General features: G+C 43.3%; 2 protein-coding genes across 2 annotated transcripts in view; both read right to left on the bottom strand.

Moving 5' to 3' along the window:
• LOC115234612 (30S ribosomal protein 2, chloroplastic-like) overlaps nucleotides 1-6606 on the bottom strand; it is a 9905-nt gene extending 3299 nt beyond the window's left edge. The window contains exon 1 of the mRNA XM_029805809.1: nucleotides 6429-6606. Coding sequence (XP_029661669.1) covers nucleotides 6429-6606 — 178 coding nt within the window. The remainder of the gene's footprint in view (nucleotides 1-6428) is intronic.
• LOC115234611 (CUGBP Elav-like family member 4) overlaps nucleotides 1-17854 on the bottom strand; it is a 714297-nt gene that overhangs the window by 632308 nt on the left and 64135 nt on the right. The gene's annotated exons all lie outside the window — the stretch shown is intronic.

Raw genomic sequence — 17854 nt, 5'->3', positions numbered from 1 at the left:
CCCACTAACCCCCCTCCCCACCCCACCCCCGTGCCGTGCGAGAGTGTAATTTTAGTTTGATACCAGCGCAATAGCCGTCTGCTCTCCTTTCGATGTAATAACGAAAGACCAGAGAAGGAGAGAGAGAAAGAGAGAGATTGAAAAAGAGAGAAAGAGAGAGAAGGGAAAGGCAGCACTACTTATCCCTTTTCGTATTTTCCTTTACAGCGACTCTCCTTGCTCCCGATCGAGACAAAGCCGCAGGTATTACCTTATTTCCCCAGCGTCTTTCCCCTTCTATCGTGCAAATCCTTCTTACGCGAGTGTTCGCCCGTAACCCATTCTACTATCGCGCACTCGGCTTTCTCGCTCTTTCCTCTCATCTCTACCGTCTCTCGCCTGATGTTTACGCCGGAACAACCTATTCGCGTATTATATTCTCAATGGATTTCGCATTCTTCATCCCGCGCGGGTGCACGAGACGAAACTCTCGATATGTAGAGATAAGAGAGCGAGGTAATGATAAAAAGGTAGGCACTGGATTTTCTTTCCTTCTCGATAATATTTAATGTGAAAATCTCATAGAATGAAGATTATTATAATATAATTATTATTTTATTATTAGATCGAAATTACATCGTGCGAAATTTTTGTTGATTTTCAAACATTTTAATCGTTTTACATTAAATTCTTATTTTAGATCCTGACGTAGATCACAGTAAAATCCTATTTTGTTTCTCTCTAATACTTACGCTACACGCAATGTCGCGCGTTAGTTCCTACAGTGATAAGGATCGTTTGATCACGCAAAGAATATCGCGTCGACAGATTTACACGCGACAAACGAGTGTAACATTTCATCATGGACGCTAACATCGTCGTATGATCCCGTCAATCCCCAATGAGTGAGAGTGCGATGCATGCACTCTCGATCGATCCGTCGGACGGGACGGAAAGAGAGACGGATGTAGAGAGCCTGCGGCAAAAAAGTAGGATAACATACGTCCGTGCACGCGACGGGAGAGACGGACGGATGGACGGACGGACGGACGGACGGACAACCCTCCAACCCTCGTGCACCTCGCGCCAAGAGAATGAGGAAGAGAGAAAAAGAGAGAGAGAGAGAGAGAGAAAAAGAGAAAGAGAGACAAAAAGAGAGAAAGAGGGAAGGGAGATTGCGGAAAGGTCGCTGGTGGGGTTGGTTGCCATTGTAATGGCGTGTGCCATGGTCCCCATGTGCCAACCACCCCGGCAGCTGAGCCCTTCCTGGTACGCTCTACTGTTAAATACGCTGAAACGAGCAAACCATTCGCGAGAGTTAAACTCATAGTTATCACCCGAATCAATATATACTATACACACACACACATACACACGTACATATATATAAATATGTGTGTGTACCGATAAATCGAACGTGCCTTCTTTAAATCCTCTCTCGTAAACGGGCGAATGCTTGCAATTGAAAGAAAATGCGACCGTTTTGTTCGACCGTCGTCGAAATCGCCAGTAACGCCGAGATCTTCATTATTGAAGCCAAAACGAAAGTTACAGCAGCTTTTCTCTTTAAAGGCTTCAGTAGATCGTAAGAAAATCGCCATGGGATCGTAGCCTTCTAGGCTACGAAACCTAGCGTCATGATTTCTCCGACGAAATACGCAACTCGATTAAGAAATCGCGGGCAAATCGAATATCCGTGATTGTGGCGAAACAACTGAATTATTTCCTTATTCGCCGAAGTTACAATTCAGCCCGTTCATTAGTACGTACAGCAACGCTGGCAGCGAGACAAGGGAGAACAGAGATGGGGTAGAAACGCCTCTCGAATACCGACGACGGGAAGTCACCGAAGTATCGTAACTACCCAGTAATTAAGTACGGATGCCGAAGTGGCGGCCAATGGAGCGGGCACCGGGATAAAGAAGATGCAAAACCAAACTCCCGCCTACAAAGAGGTGGAGCGCGAGCGGTTTTTTATTTAAACCGAGTCGTAATTCAATCCGGAGACAAACGTGCCACAATAAGAACGAGGCAGACGAGGGTAACTAGATGAGGGTAGGTCACTATGTCTTCAGACAGGGTGAAAAATAGCTTGACACTGTTACGAAATGAAAATAACGCTTCCTTACCAGTGCTCGCGTACATTCGAGATGGTATCAATGTATGACAGAAAAACAACAGAAAGGAGGGGAGAGAAAGCGTATAAATTGATAACGAGGAGGGCAGGAGCTGGAATCCGCAACCGGATGAGGCGCGGACGGTGAGAGAGGAAGAGAATGAAGCGAACCGAGAGGGAAGAGACAGGATGCGCGCGCGCACAGCTAGGGGAATCAAAATATAATTACACAAAGGTAAGCCGTAACACGGAGACAGAATCGCGGGGAAATAGACGGGTCTCATTAAAATTGGAGAGCTGTTTCGAAACTACGAGACTGCCGTGTCGGTTGCAGCCTCGTCACCGTCGAGCATTACCTTTCCCTAACTCGGGCCCATCTCTCTCCGCATCTTCCCTTCGCGTCCTTCTATCTTCGTGCTGCAACGCGGTCCCGTGAAAGGTTGAAACAAAAAGAAACCTTACCCGCGCCGCTTTCAGACGGCTGTTAAGGAAAAACTACGTATCATACAATGATGTTCAACTATTTTTGCAATTTACCGAGATGATAATATTTATTGAAAATATCATAAAATACGATATCTGTTAGAAATCGAATTTCAATTTAGATTTATATATAGAAATTTTCTAATTCTAGCTATGTGATATGTGCTAATAGATTATTTATTCAGTTCACAATCTAGTTTGGAGTGAATATATGATTAATTTAACAACTGATCTCACGATACAAATAACCTCATAGTTTTAATAATATATATCTTGATAAGTGCATTATTATGCTTCAGCAACGTATTTTACAAAATTTTACAAAATTACTGAAATTGCACCGCGGTTGATTCGTATCGGTACAAATTTAAGTCCGGCCTCTTAATGTATGTAGACATGGAATTATTTGATTCAGTGGACGTGCATCAATGCGAGCGAATGCATTTGATAAAATCATTTTCCTTGCCTGCCGTTTATTTCGTCGAGCTAAATCGATACGATAATTCAACGAAAAACTTTCTCAAAAAGAATGAGAGCATAATTGAAAGAAAAATATTCAAAATTTCTAAAAATATATGTACATATGTATATATATACAATATGTATAAACCTGACAATTTAATTAGTATCATTGAAATATATACCTGCAATATTAAAGTTAATGCTTTGGTTTGACAAAGCTATTATGTTTTGCTTAATGCATAATTATAAATTGCTTTAATTGATTTATAAATGCCAAATTCTTGAAATAATAATAGTCAAATTATCCAGCTTCTATCTGTTTTAAAGTCTCTCTGCTTTCAGATAAGCACCATACAAACAACTAATTTCACATTAGCGAAGGTATACACAATATCTTGATGAAAGTTTATGAGAATATTCGTATTGTTTAGAATATAGAATTTTCCTCGGTATTTCCGCGGATGTAACAATGGAAAATCGTTGAGTTGTGGACGCCGTGAGCCGCGCAACTCGGCAAAGTTGGAAGGGAGGATAATTCGAAAGATTAACGAGCTATTTCCAGGCAAAAACTCGAACGACCATTCGTCAACCATAAATTCCGCGTGCTTACAAAAATAAAAATGCGTTCGCCCTCCTCCTCTATGCGCCGGGATTGTGTGCAGCTTATCGGCCGGATATTTATTGTAAAATACCTACGTTGCCCCCCTCGTCTCCGACCCCATACCCGGCTACGGTCAGGCGAGCGGATTGCGTCCATTTTTCCTGCAAATTAAATAAACGGAGACCGCCGAAAGGTAACGTTGGCGCTTTGTAGAGCCCGGTAAAGTCCGTTATTTTCAGAGCCGGCGAATTTCTAACCGCGCGGATTTTCTGCGACAGCCGCGCGCTTTCTATCTTTTTCTCTCTCTCTCTCTCTCTCTTTCGTCTCTACCTCGTAGCCAAGTTAAGCTTTATACGGCTATGTGGACAACTAGCGCGTTTGAAATTTTTGCCACCATATCGCGCGCGTCCTCCATTATTGATAAGTATCGAATAACATGACTTCTCCATTACAAAATCGGCTCCGGAATAACGAAGCGGCCGCCGGGACCGAATTTCCGCGCGGTATCGCACGGCGCTCGGCTTTCCGACTGATGCACAATTCATGAAGACGATCCAACCGGTCTCGGAGCGTTGTCTCATTTTTCCAAATACCCCTCGAAAATCCCAACCATACCCTTAGTACCGCGCGACGACAGTAAAGCTTTCCTCTCTGGCCTCTGCTCTTTTCCGCGTATCATTCTCTCTCGTCTCGCCCACCATTTCCCCTCACCGTACCTCGAGTACCGTACAAAGGTATCGCGTAACGCGTTCCTGTCGTAATTCGAGCATCGTGGATCGAATGATGGCGTTGGATAGCCCGTTGTCAAGGAGAGGCTGTGACTGGTAATCGGGCACGTCGGTGTTAAAGTCCCAGTTTCCGGGGCAAGTTTCCGCCGCGGAAACAGCCCGAAACACGTCCACGAGCGCTGTCTCATTGTATCAGGTTCGTCGACGTCTGGCTGGTGCATCGCGCGGGAGGATGGGGACAGCAAAAGAGGAAACGGGGAGAGGAAACGGCGCACAGTAGGGTGTTGCATCGGGTAGGTGGAAGGAGAGGATGGCTTACGGTCGACCAACAAAGGCCGTCGATCGTCGACGTCGGCTCATCCTCTCGGCGATCGACGTGAATGCCCGCGAAATTTATTGTTTCGCCGCGGCTTAGCACGCTCTCGCACGATCCCTTCCCTGACTTCCCTTCCCTGACTTCCCTTCCCTCATTTCCCTGTACAGCCCTTCATCCCCCTCTCTCTCTCTCTCTCTCTCTCTCTCTCTCTCTCTCTCTTTCGTCTCTATCTCGTAGCCAAGTTAAGCTTTATACGACTATGTGGACAACTAGCGCGTTTGAAATTTTTGCCACCATATCGCGCGCGTCCTCCATTATTGATAAGTATCGAATAACATGACTTCTCCATTACAAAATCGGCTCCGGAATAACGAAGCGGCCGCCGGGACCGAATTTCCGCGCGGTATCGCACGGCGCTCGGCTTTCCGACTGATGCACAATTCATGAAGACGATCCAACCGGTCTCGGAGCGTTGTCTCATTTTTCCAAATACCCCTCGAAAATCCCAACCATACCCTTAGTACCGCGCGACGACAGTAAAGCTTTCCTCTCTGGCCTCTGCTCTTTTCCGCGTATCATTCTCTCTCGTCTCGCCCACCATTTCCCCTCACCGTACCTCGAGTACCGTACAAAGGTATCGCGTAACGCGTTCCTGTCGTAATTCGAGCATCGTGGATCGAATGATGGCGTTGGATAGCCCGTTGTCAAGGAGAGGCTGTGACTGGTAATCGGGCACGTCGGTGTTAAAGTCCCAGTTTCCGGGGCAAGTTTCCGCCGCGGAAACAGCCCGAAACACGTCCACGAGCGCTGTCTCATTGTATCAGGTTCGTCGACGTCTGGCTGGTGCATCGCGCGGGAGGATGGGGACAGCAAAAGAGGAAACGGGGAGAGGAAACGGCGCACAGTAGGGTGTTGCATCGGGTAGGTGGAAGGAGAGGATGGCTTACGGTCGACCAACAAAGGCCGTCGATCGTCGACGTCGGCTCATCCTCTCGGCGATCGACGTGAATGCCCGCGAAATTTATTGTTTCGCCGCGGCTTAGCACGCTCTCGCACGATCCCTTCCCTGACTTCCCTTCCCTGACTTCCCTTCCCTCATTTCCCTGTACAGCCCTTCATCCCCCCCTCTCTCTCTCTCTCTCTCTCTCTCTCTCGCGCGCGCTTCTCCGCGCGACCCTGACCGCGGCCCCCGGACGCCATATACTACGTCGCGGGGGACAAAAGAATAAATCCTGATTAATCTCCCGGTCGCGCTTCGAAAGCCGCCGAGGGTGTGCTTGCACGCGTGCGCGCGCGTGCTCTCGCTTCATCGTTACCGCCGGAATTACGCTTCACTCGACGCAACGAGTTCTACGTGTCCTTGCGCGGCTGAAAAATTAATGAGCGCCCGGCCGCTTGGATTTAGTGGCCGGCGACTGCGGTATTTCGTAAAAATAATTTCGTAACGTTGGCGCGCGACGTCGTGCCACCGCTAAATGACATTTCGCAGAAACGTGGACGTTATATAATAGTTTTTCTCTCTAACGTTTGTATGAGAACCAGATTAAAAATTTTAATACGCTGCCAACGTGGAATTTTATTTCTGATGTTTCTCTGAAAAAGTTACTTTTAATTTTTGTCGTGGAGCTTCTCGTAATCCAAGACAAACTTTTTATAAATTTTCAAAATAATTCGTAATCTCTTCTCCAACTGGGTTTCTTTTTAATTAATTTAGAATTCTGTATCGCGTGTTTTGAGTCTTACCCTTGTGTAGTCCCGTATATTTATCCTTGAGAACGGTGAATTCGTAGATCTTGCCGAATTCCTCGAACATTGGACGAAGGGCGTCCTCTTCGAGATGACGCGGTATCTGTCCGACAAAGAGCTTGATGGCGCCTTCACCGTTGCTGGATGATGGCGACGTCGAGACGGGTATGAGCATTTCTTAGCTCAAATAAGAAAAGGTTTCACGGAGCTAAGTTTCACTGTCACCTCACCAAAATTTGCCTTTCAACGCACGCACACCACCCTTGCAGCTTTTTTTCCTTTCACCTTCAAAGACGGACACCGGTCACCACGTGGCCTCGAGCGACGATGAAGCTCGCTGATTACTTATCGCCTCGCACATAAAGCGCGACCGCAACGGAGTCAGTGAGTACTTGACATATGAAGGAGGCAGAAAGAGGGGAGATCGACCGTCACGGAGGTACTTGTTAACTCTCGTCTTCGAGCGAATGGAGGGTTGTCGTGAAACGGGGGCGTAATTCGCCGAAAACGGCGGTCACGAAGCAGCGAGCAGTTAACGGGTGGTCGGTAGAGTGGTCTGGTTTTAATCAGGAGCTCGATAAAAAATACACGATAGCGTAATCTTCGTAGGAACGAAAAATAGAGCGAGGCGCGCTGGCGGAAAACGGCAAGAGAATGGAGAAGCGAGATAGGACGACCGTACGAAGAGGATAAAAAGCGAATAATGCGATGAGCGGACAGGAAAGTATTGTATTTAACAAGAAAGAGAGAGGAATAGAGAATGGGAGAAAAAGTAGATGGAAGAAAGTCTAATGTAATAATGTGCAACAATTAATGAATTTTGCAACGAGGAATATAATTAAATAGTCAATAGCCGTCGAAGATGAACTCGTCAAAATTATTACAGTATATATGATTGTTTCGCAACACTATGTATCCACGTAAAATGAAAATATAATCGAATAATCGATACCGCTGTTTGTCGTTGTTTTTTTTTAAGTCATTACTGATGTGTGTGGTTTATTTTATTATAATTATTTTATTAATATTATATTGCGTCAAGCAGTACAAAGTGCACTCTTCATGCACGTTGACACCTACGCGTTTGCTCACAGCTGATCGGAGCTTACGGATAGACGATTTCACGTATGCGCATGTGCACGAGCACCAGTTGCACAAGGCTACGCAAGAAATCATCCGATGAAAACGGTATCGATATCACTAAATATACATATATCGCTTATGATAATAACAAAATGTTTCTCGAATTCAAGATGTTTTTGATATTTTCAATACGAAAATGTTTAGTCGAAAGTGTTTAGAAATATATCCAATAACAAAGATATTATTACAAATACGCCGGTTACGATACTACACTTTCACAGCACAAACATCTCTATTTAAATGTGACGGCAAAGTATTCTGCTATCCTCGAACCACGAAATTTAGCGTTATCAGCCGAAAACTCAGTAACTTTATCTTAAGTAAACTTTAGCATCCAAGAGCGATGACTTGTAGAGAGTGACTCCCACGCACGTAGCAACTCGAAATCGATTCGAGTATTTCCCCTTTAATTCTTAATTTCGTATACGTAGCTGTTCTAGTTTCCGAGACCCAGTTTATCACGTTGAATATCTCTGTCCGGATGACAGATGCGCAGATTACTTCCGCCGCGTGACCGTTCGCCGATGGTGATCGGTTGCTTTACCTATGACGATATCCTAAACTAAAACGATCACAAGTACAGCACGTTCACGATCACGAGAGAACAACAGAACTACGACACGCTGCACGAGACACGAGACAACACTGATGGTTGAACGACCCTCGGCCCGATCGGCACCGCACACCCTGACGCTACCGTCCACGGGGAAATTACATATATACACACACATACACACCCACACAAATACATACAAACATATCCCTTACCCCTCTTGTCCTGCGAGCCGCCCCTGTGACGACGTCACCCCATCTCTATGCACGAGGGGCGCATTTTCCCCTGTGCCGAGACCTTGCCGGGCAAAGCGAGGGCGTCTTTGCTCCCTCTTATTAGCCTACCCACCATCCCTCGTAGCATGTGCACCATCCATTTTCACGGACCGCCCTTAATCTCTGATGCCCCATTCACCCGAATTCGCATCGAAATTGGATTCTGGCAGTACGGATCTTCGAATCATGCCAAGGCGGCGATTATCGAGCATGATAGTATTAGAACGAAAGATGGACGACATCTCTAAAAAGAGATAACAGTCGTACAATATAATTTAAAAATAAAAAAGAGATTAAAATTTCAGTTTAAATCATAAAACATCTTTTTTAAAAAGAAAAATATAAAACTTTTAAATCAGATAACTTTTATACGAAAATGTCAATTGCATAATAACATAATTTCATGAAACAGCCGTATGCCAGCTTTTTAATACGATTATATCGTAAATCAGATTAACGAAAGGAAAGAAAAATACGGTGATATATTAACTCGTAGCACCGCGTACGCTGATCAATTAAATACGAAAGTTAATCGCGTTCGCATGACCTGATCTTTCATTCCTCCTCGCGTTCGATAAAAATATATCACAGCAATCGGCGTTACGCCGCTTTTATGGGCGCCGCTTTTGCTATAGCTGCGCTGAAAAGGGTACCTGGCATAATGGTCCCCTGTCTTGCAGGGGTTGGCGAGCTGAGTCATCGCCTCGTGCGATACTCAATCGCATCGTACTATGTCGACCCTTTCTGGTAAGCACGTCGCATACTTGGCCGAGTGCGTGCAAATGTGCACGCCTCTTTAATGGTGAGTCGCGCGTGTGTGGGTGACTCTCCATTTCTGCACGCAAGTGCCTCACACGCGGAAACGAGATTCGCGTCTCTATTCGCCGTATACAATAAAATCGGCGCTTTCGAAAACATTCGACTGGTAACGTTACGCGAAACGCGACGGTCTATTTATCTGGGTATCTTCCTCTCTTCCCCTCCCCCCTCACACTCTCTCTCTTTCTCTCTGAACACCGCGTTGCGCGAGCACGTGTGACAAGCTTTTTCGTTCCATTTCCTACGTTACAATATTCAGCCTCGTTGAAACGACAACTACCAGCCCAACCAGGCTGATATCTATAAATGCGAATATCCGCGATGCAAAATACCTGCATTTAAACATCACGGTTTGCGCGACGACCGGGCGCTGCCATTGTTGCCAGGAACACGGTGCCTGCATGTATACGCATGAGAAGCAACATCGGGCGCACGTATCTCCAAATTTAGTTAGAACATATGTGCCAGGCTTCACGCTTATCGATCCCCGTTCTTCTCTAAGGAGAAAACGAGGGTGGGCGAGGTTAATGCAACTCCTCGGGGGCGGAAAGAAAACATCGTTTTTTCCATCTCATGGAGGGAAAAACGCGATCGGCACAATGGTTTGCCCAAGTATTACGCTCGCAACGTTCAGCCGACCGGTGAAGTAGCTCTTTGTTTCTGTTTAAAAGCTACCTCGCTCGCACATCCAGGCTGTCGCGAGAAAGAATCGGGATGAAACAAACACCTCTTCACAAATATTCATCCCCTTAGTATAGAATTCAAGTATTGAAAATGATATCATGTTGCACACAAAGCGAATATATAAGTATATCTATAATTTACATAAAAACTCGCGCTAGTTTGTTCGTGCGTATATAAGAACACTATAACAAATTTTTTGTAAATTTTATTTGGAATTATTTAGTGTATACTAGCTTTTATTATAAATATGCTCTCAAAAAGATTGAGTTTTTATAAAGTAATAAAATAATGATAAAAAAATATTCAGAAAGTCTTTATAGAGATAAAATTATGCTAACTTATTATAATTTTTCTATAAGCGTGCTTTTTATATCGTTTTATATCATTCACGGCATTTCAATTTTTAAGTATTTAATCGACGCAATATATTAATAATGTGCGACGTAATTCTACTGCGCAACCTTCGCTATACTTTTATGAAAAATTTGATGTAGTTTGGAAAGCTTTTCGGGATTCCGCTGACATCGGGACAAGCTTGCTGTTACGTCAATCTCGAAATATTGGAGGATCAATGACGTGTCGCTCAATGCAACATGCAGCGACTCCGCCTGTAAATCTTATTGATTTATATTTTTCGCTATAATGAAACCATGGCGAGAAAGGTGCGAAGAATGTTCGACATCGACAACGCTCAACGTACACGCGATAAACTCGACGACGTTGATTTATAGTTGCGAGGAAATTGCCCGAAAGTGTACGAATTTCTCACCGAACGGCGGAGATGCGAAATGTGATCTGCAAAAAGTGCGCTATGGTCCGTAGATAATGTTACGATTAGGACAAAAAGCGCGAGCGGTATTATCGGTATTTCTATATAGGGTGTCTCACTAAATTTTTACGTTTAACAATTTCTTCAATAAATTCAAAATAATTTCTTAACAAAAGTTGAATTAATCACTATTTTGTTTTACAGCTTTAAACTCTTTAGATCTAATCTTTAAAATTGAAACTTTGTTAAAATAAGGCCGAAATTAAATGAATAATAATGTTTCATTATTCACTTTTATTCTCATCTACAGTTTAGTTTTTAGATCTCTAGGTTTTCAAGGATTCCTGTTTAAAAATCGATGATGTCTTCATATTTTTGTAAAAAGACAATTTTAAATTGCACGATATAAGAATCAATGAGTATAAAAAGAACTATTTGAAATTTTTAGACACCGTGTAGATAAAAGAGCGTTTTATTGGTTCTACGCAAACCGATACACACACGAATCGGGCAATACGAAAGAGAACTAACAGTTTTCAGAACTGGGAGATGGAACGCAACCGTTTTTCAGAGGAAAGTACTCTCGCCGGGGAATTAATCACGGCTTTCTCTTCCTATTGGGAGTATGTATATCTGACATTCTCGGGTTGTCAGAGACTGCAACATTTTCGGTAGCAGCGAGAATTACGAACTTAGCCAGCGGTCCGTTTTTTTCACCGCCCGATATACGCCAAAAGCGAGTTAAGTCACGCATGATTTATAGCGGGCACACTCTGCCGAGCCTACTCTCATCGTCACGGTATTACATAGTGTATACTCAGTTTATATATATACTATCCAACCAGCCCGACGTATCCCGGTAGTGGCGAAGACACCATCGCCGGGAAAGGCACCCAAAAAATATAACCCTGCGATATCAGACGCGCATGCCCTAGAAAGCCTATGTGCAATAACTCACGCACGTAGGATGCTGTTACCTTGGCAGTTCTCTCCAACTTGTACACACACATACATATATACATACATATACACATGAAAATACGGCATCACTGGCTAGTATTGACCAGCCAATTCGTATACGTATTTGTGGATGTATGTGTGGATGTATGGATATGTGTGTCGAGACACGGTCTAGTGTCCACGCGTGCGAGAATGCATAGGCAAGTATGACATAACTCACGGGAAAGTTCCAGGCCACTTGTGCCACGTAAATTATTAAGCATGCGTTACCCCTTTACCTTTGACGGTATTGGTCACATCGCGGGAGAACGTAAAGGTCAGAGGATACGCTGACCGACAATATAGTAGGGGAGGGTGATAAGGGACGCACGAAGTAACCGGAGGCTTCATTTTTGCCTTTTTCACCTTTTTCACCTTTTTCTCCTTTTCCTCCTCCTTCTCCTTTTCCTTCTCCACCAGTCGGCCTCTCTGTTACGAGATGGAGCACCATTGTAATACCGGGTAATGCAATGCAATGCGATCTAAGTGAACTTTGGTCGGGTCGAGCAAATGCATATTAGCCTCATCGCCAAGTAGTATTACCACACAACCACCTCAAGCGCCGTATCCCTCGTTGTTCCTCCGTCTAACGCCCTTTTCGCCCTTTAGTCGCGTAAACCCATCTACCACCCCTTTTCTCTCTTTCTACGTCTCTTTCTTGCTCTCCGTCTCTTTACCATCGAGACTGCCATGCTCACGTAAACACGCGTTCGTTCTCTCCTCCTCCGCCATCTCGGGGCTCATCTAAGGCCGACTTTAATGCGCGAGGGTGCCATGGGATTTGCCGGATTAGCGCCGCGCATTAGCAAACAGATGCAGCAAGATGCTACCCGCCAGCGATGTTCTGAAAATTATTTGTCGCTTCGTCGCTTTCTTCTCGGCTTCCGTATCTATCTAAAGTGTCGAAATTAATTCTCTTGAATGTAGGATAATTGCAAAAATATATACAAAATTCTTCTTTGTTAATTTCATAATTCTAATAATTTATTATAAAATTATATCTTTTTTGTAGTATTTTTCCAAAGATAAGAAAATTCACAAGCTTCGAAGATTATATATATAAGATTGTATATATTTCGAATTCAGCGCTATTTCGACGTTGGAAAGAGAATATTTAATGTACAAAGTCAAATACTCCAGTAGAAAATAATTTAAAGTATCTTTGATTCTGTATAAATTAATAAAATCTGTAATAAAGTGTTTCAATCAAAACTTGTAATTTGATAAACTATAAAAGATTGGTTTATCGAGACAGAAATAACCAATTAGCACGGAATTAGTCAAGATTATTTGCTACATCGCATTCTCAAGGGAGAGAACGGTTCTCTAAGTAGGAAATCTTCAGCGTACCGTGAGGCAACTTAATGTTTTGCGCGTCTCCTCTTTAGCCGGCTCCTCTAGGTTCTAGGAGGATCTGACCTGAAACTGCTTCCGCCGGGTCTTCCGCGGACATCACGATATACCTTTCCCTCGTTATTATTATAATATAACTTGACCCCCGAGCAGTACGCGCACACTTACGACGTGAAACATAATATTCGGCCGTTTATATATCTCTACTTAAATATAACTTTGCCATTGTCGTCAAGGTATGTGCAAAGTAGTCTGACCGCACTTCGCGAAGGTTATCTTCGTCTCGTTAGTGTTGTAATCACTGTCGCTCGCGATATTTGCAAGTCGATTCCGTCTACTAAAACTCGTGATTTTACGAGGCCGCGTGAGTCGTTTCAGTGCGTCGATGGAATAAACAGGGCGAACGTGTTCAAGTTTAACGTCTGAATAAGTAACCCCGGATCCTCGAATGAGCGATTTCTTCCGACAAGTTTAATAATTAATTAAAATACGACGTAATACGCACGTGCCCCTCGTCGCGCTTGTATCGTCGTCGCATTTACTTCCCTCCGCGACCAGCCACGTTACGCTTCTAACTCTAAGAACACCTGGAAGCCGGTTCAACGACGGCGTATCGCGAAAGTCGTAAAGTCGCATTACATCGGAACTGCCGATGCGCACGAGAGTTTGGGATTAGAGTCAATCAATTACCGGGCGCTCTCCTTTCGCCCCATCACACACATCCAGATACGTACACTGTGCATACACATAGGATGGAAAGACGGAAACGATCGCGCGCCACAAAACGATGAGTGTATCTTCACGGGCTTCGCTCGCGAACAACAGCGATGTATATCGTCGAAACACGCATCGCGCGAGAGATCGAATATACAGCAACGGGGGTGGAAAAGTGAATTAGAACATTCGACGAGTCGTAAATCAGCGACTCGTGGCCTCTTAACGAAATTACGGATGGTAAATCAATGAGAAAAAAAAGGTATGAAAGTAGAAGAAGCTCTCGCCTGGACGAACGACTACAAGTCTTGGCACTCGATCCGAAAACAATCGGTGACAGAGCCAACGCCAGCGCGACAACTCGAATCAAGCGGCGCGTTCCCTCAGACGGAGATACGTACACGTGTATCGCGCGTAATAATTCTCTCAATTTTGTTGAAAGGATGCCTATAAAATCCGAAATCCCACTTTTGTATCGAACCAAAACCGATTCGATGTTACGGCCGCATGATTTTTTCGCCGAAAGAGTTTTGTCGAAAAATATATGGAAAAATCATGATTCGTGCGCGCGTGCGCACGAATGAAATACATTTGTGATATTACGCGTATTTTTCTGCATAAAATTGAATTAAATAAAAACTTCATACTATACGTTCGAAATTTATTCGTACATCACGCAGATTGCGCTCGCGCACGGCAAGAATTAAAATAACGTAACATAGTCGGCAATTTTTACAAACGCTCGACGACATTTTAACACATCCCGCCGCTCTTACGCATCCGGATTGAAATTTCCGCCGCAACTGGTCGAGTCCGCCAATGCATATATATACATATATATATATAGCGGGCCACTTGAAAATTATTCGAATAAAGCTGCCACGAACTCGCGCGGCATTCGCGGACGCTTTAATAACCGTATAGCTACAATATGACGGCGGCATTTAACGGCCCACCCTATTCGAACAACAAATATTTATGCATTCTTGATGACGTAGCGACCCATGCGCGAGCGATTACCAATCAATTAACGTTATTTTGCCGAAAAAAGGGCAACCACTCAGCGAGCAGAGCGAGCGGAGCGGTTTTGATTTTCGGAGAGAGAAAGAGAAAGATTCGCGGTTCTCTCATATCAGGTCAAACCGCACCCGACCGCATCGTCAGCGAATTATGAAATACACCAATTATGGTATACGAATCATTAATATAAATTTTCTATAATTAAAATGCGCACCCGCGCGTTTCCATTGTTTTCGGTCGTATGTAATGTAAAACCATTTTTATACAGGGTGTTCAGAGTCAATTGCACCGCCCGTCGTGTGCAGGTAGAGTAGGTGAAATCGAGAAGAAAAATCTTTTACCATTTTGCAATTTTCGCAATAATTTTTGAGAAATTAATTAAAAAAGATCGACCAATTCGCGTGAGTATAAGCGCGTGGCGAGAAAGGACGACCCAGAGACAACTCAAAAGTTTTGGAAGGTATGGCTCTACAAATAACAACGGTTACGTATGAGCGGTACATAATGGATTCTCGCATTCTAACACACATTAATAGGTTGTCCCTTTTTGATCGATCTTTTTTAATTAATTTCTCAATAATTATTACGAAAATCGCAAAATGTATACGTAACAAACAAGACGGTTGGGAAACCGCCTAGTTTATAATACAATGATTGATTAAATTTGCAATAACCTATTAATGAAAGGGTATATAGTAAAATTAACGTAACGTGATAATTGTGCAAAACACCGTATACATACTCTATAACCACTATTAACGGGGTTATAAATTGATTTTCTATATCAATAATAAAAGCTAGAAATAAGTGCTTTCACGAATACTATCAAAATTTCGTTACTTATATTGACGGTTATACAATACTTGGTCAAAATAATTGAATAAATATCGAACATAGCTTACCAAAAATGAAATTAGACTAGACCAGATATTTCCATAATGGAAACGTGACGTTGTTGACCGCCTCCTACATAGGCTAGCTAAAGGGCCGACGATGTTTTTCGGATGTATACTGAATTATGCATTGTATTATGAATAATAAATCACAATGGCGTTTATTCTATGGACATTATCACACCTTTTTCGAGCAATATTTAATAATCTGTCAAACGTTATAAATATAAATATCTTTGTATCATTTTATATATATGTCTCGCTCTTTGTAAATTCAATCTTTTTACAAATAGTCTAAGCTTTTAATAAAATGTCGACACTACAAAGATTTGTTTTGTAAAAAAGCCAAATTTTTTTGTATGTAAAATTAATCTTACAGAGAAAATCTGCACCAACAAATATATAATATATAATTTATAACATTTAATTTATATATATTGAAAAAGGAAAAAAATGAAAATTAATAAAATACATATTTTCCTTTTATTTCATATTTCTATTCGCGATATGTAAAATATATAATATATAAAATATATGAACATGTCAGAGAGAGGTTCTCGGCTCATATCGAGTACAGATTTTCCGCTACGCGCTACCCCACGTTACATTTATATGCACTCATACGTGTGCATACACGCGCGCATATCATGACATGTACGTATAAAGCTCGAACGAGTTTCAAATTCTTTCCAAGGCCCGACGAGAGTTGTCGGAACGTTTTGAAATTCCGGCACTCAAAACTCTTGCCACATGTTCCCTAATTTCCGATCGCTTCCACGCCCACTTTTACACTTACAATTCGGTAAATGCCCACCCGATATAGGCGCAAGCCCATATGTACATATATACGTGGGCTGGATGGAGAGCGTGATATGAGTAAGTTTGGTAAGCTTCGGATCAGACCGAGCCGAAGGCGCTCAACGACGGAATATCATCCTCCGGCAGTAAACTGGGTCGGTCATAACCAGGCCAGCCAGGCAGCGTTGATATAAATTGAAAGAAAATTTATTTTCTCGAGAGAGAAACGAAATTAACGTAATAAGGAAAATTACTCGTCGTGATTTTTTTCTATTAATTATTCCCCCTTGTTTAAAAGATAATACAAACCAAAATAAATATTTTACAGAATAATATATAAATTTAAATATATGTATATACACGCACATAATTATTATTAGTTTTAAATATATCTATAATTTGAATAATTTATGTCTCTATAATGCATAATGGTTTACCTCATCAGTAATAATGTATCATTGATATTTTGCGCCAATAATATATTTAGGTCCTATAGGTATATGCAACTGTATTTTCAATCGCAGGTTGAACATATCGGCAAATTCCGATTATGCCCGGCTGTTTATAGCACGATAACAACTTCGATGATCGAGAGCACGATCAATAAGCGACTCGCACTCAACGTTTCAACCGCATAATCGAAGTCTAGACTGTCTGATTTATGAAGAGTACCCGGCAATTTCCTGCCCATTAGTCAAAATCGTTGGCCCGTCGCGAAATTTCGTTATATTCCGCGACGATGGCGAGATACATCGCGGACCATACAATCCCAGTTCCGTACTCAGTACCCGCCTGTCGATCCGGTATTACAAATTCGGGAGAATAAATCCGACCGGCCGTGAATCTCGCGATATCTATAGAATGGCGTAAAACATGGTATATTTCACGTGTACGGTAACATCGATACATCGATCGAGCTGGATGGAAAAAAGAGGCCGCGCGAATCCATCGCAGATCCTTGACAAATCATGGGAATGACCACCACTGCCAGGCGAGGTGTATACAACGTATTCTAGGGTCATATCCTGAAAGAGAGCACTCTTGGCAATCGCACGCCTACTCCCCGATAGGCAGGCGCCTACCTCTAACCACTGTATTCCGCCCTCTGCCTCCGCGCTTTCCTGCCTATCTACCTAAGAGAAGCCACTCCACTTTCCATATTTCCAAAACTCTGAATCATTTATCCGTGCTCAGCCGTGCATGTTTAGCCGTTATAGACCGCAGCAACCCTCACGTCTGGCAACGGCGCGGCGCGGCCAGCCCTCAGGGAGGACGCGGAGGGATGCAACAACCACCGGGTTCGTGCGCGCATCGCGCACATTCGTCTTGGTACGGGGGCATAGCTACCCGAGACTTTGAGGAACTGCAGTGCGGGAAGGTCGGCCCGTGCTTAGAATTACCAT

This window comes from Formica exsecta, unplaced genomic scaffold (genome assembly GCF_003651465.1).
Source record: "Formica exsecta isolate Colony F162 unplaced genomic scaffold, ASM365146v1 scaffold201, whole genome shotgun sequence".
NCBI lineage: Eukaryota > Metazoa > Arthropoda > Insecta > Hymenoptera > Formicidae > Formica > Formica exsecta.
This window is presented reverse-complemented; position numbering and strand designations above follow the sequence as displayed.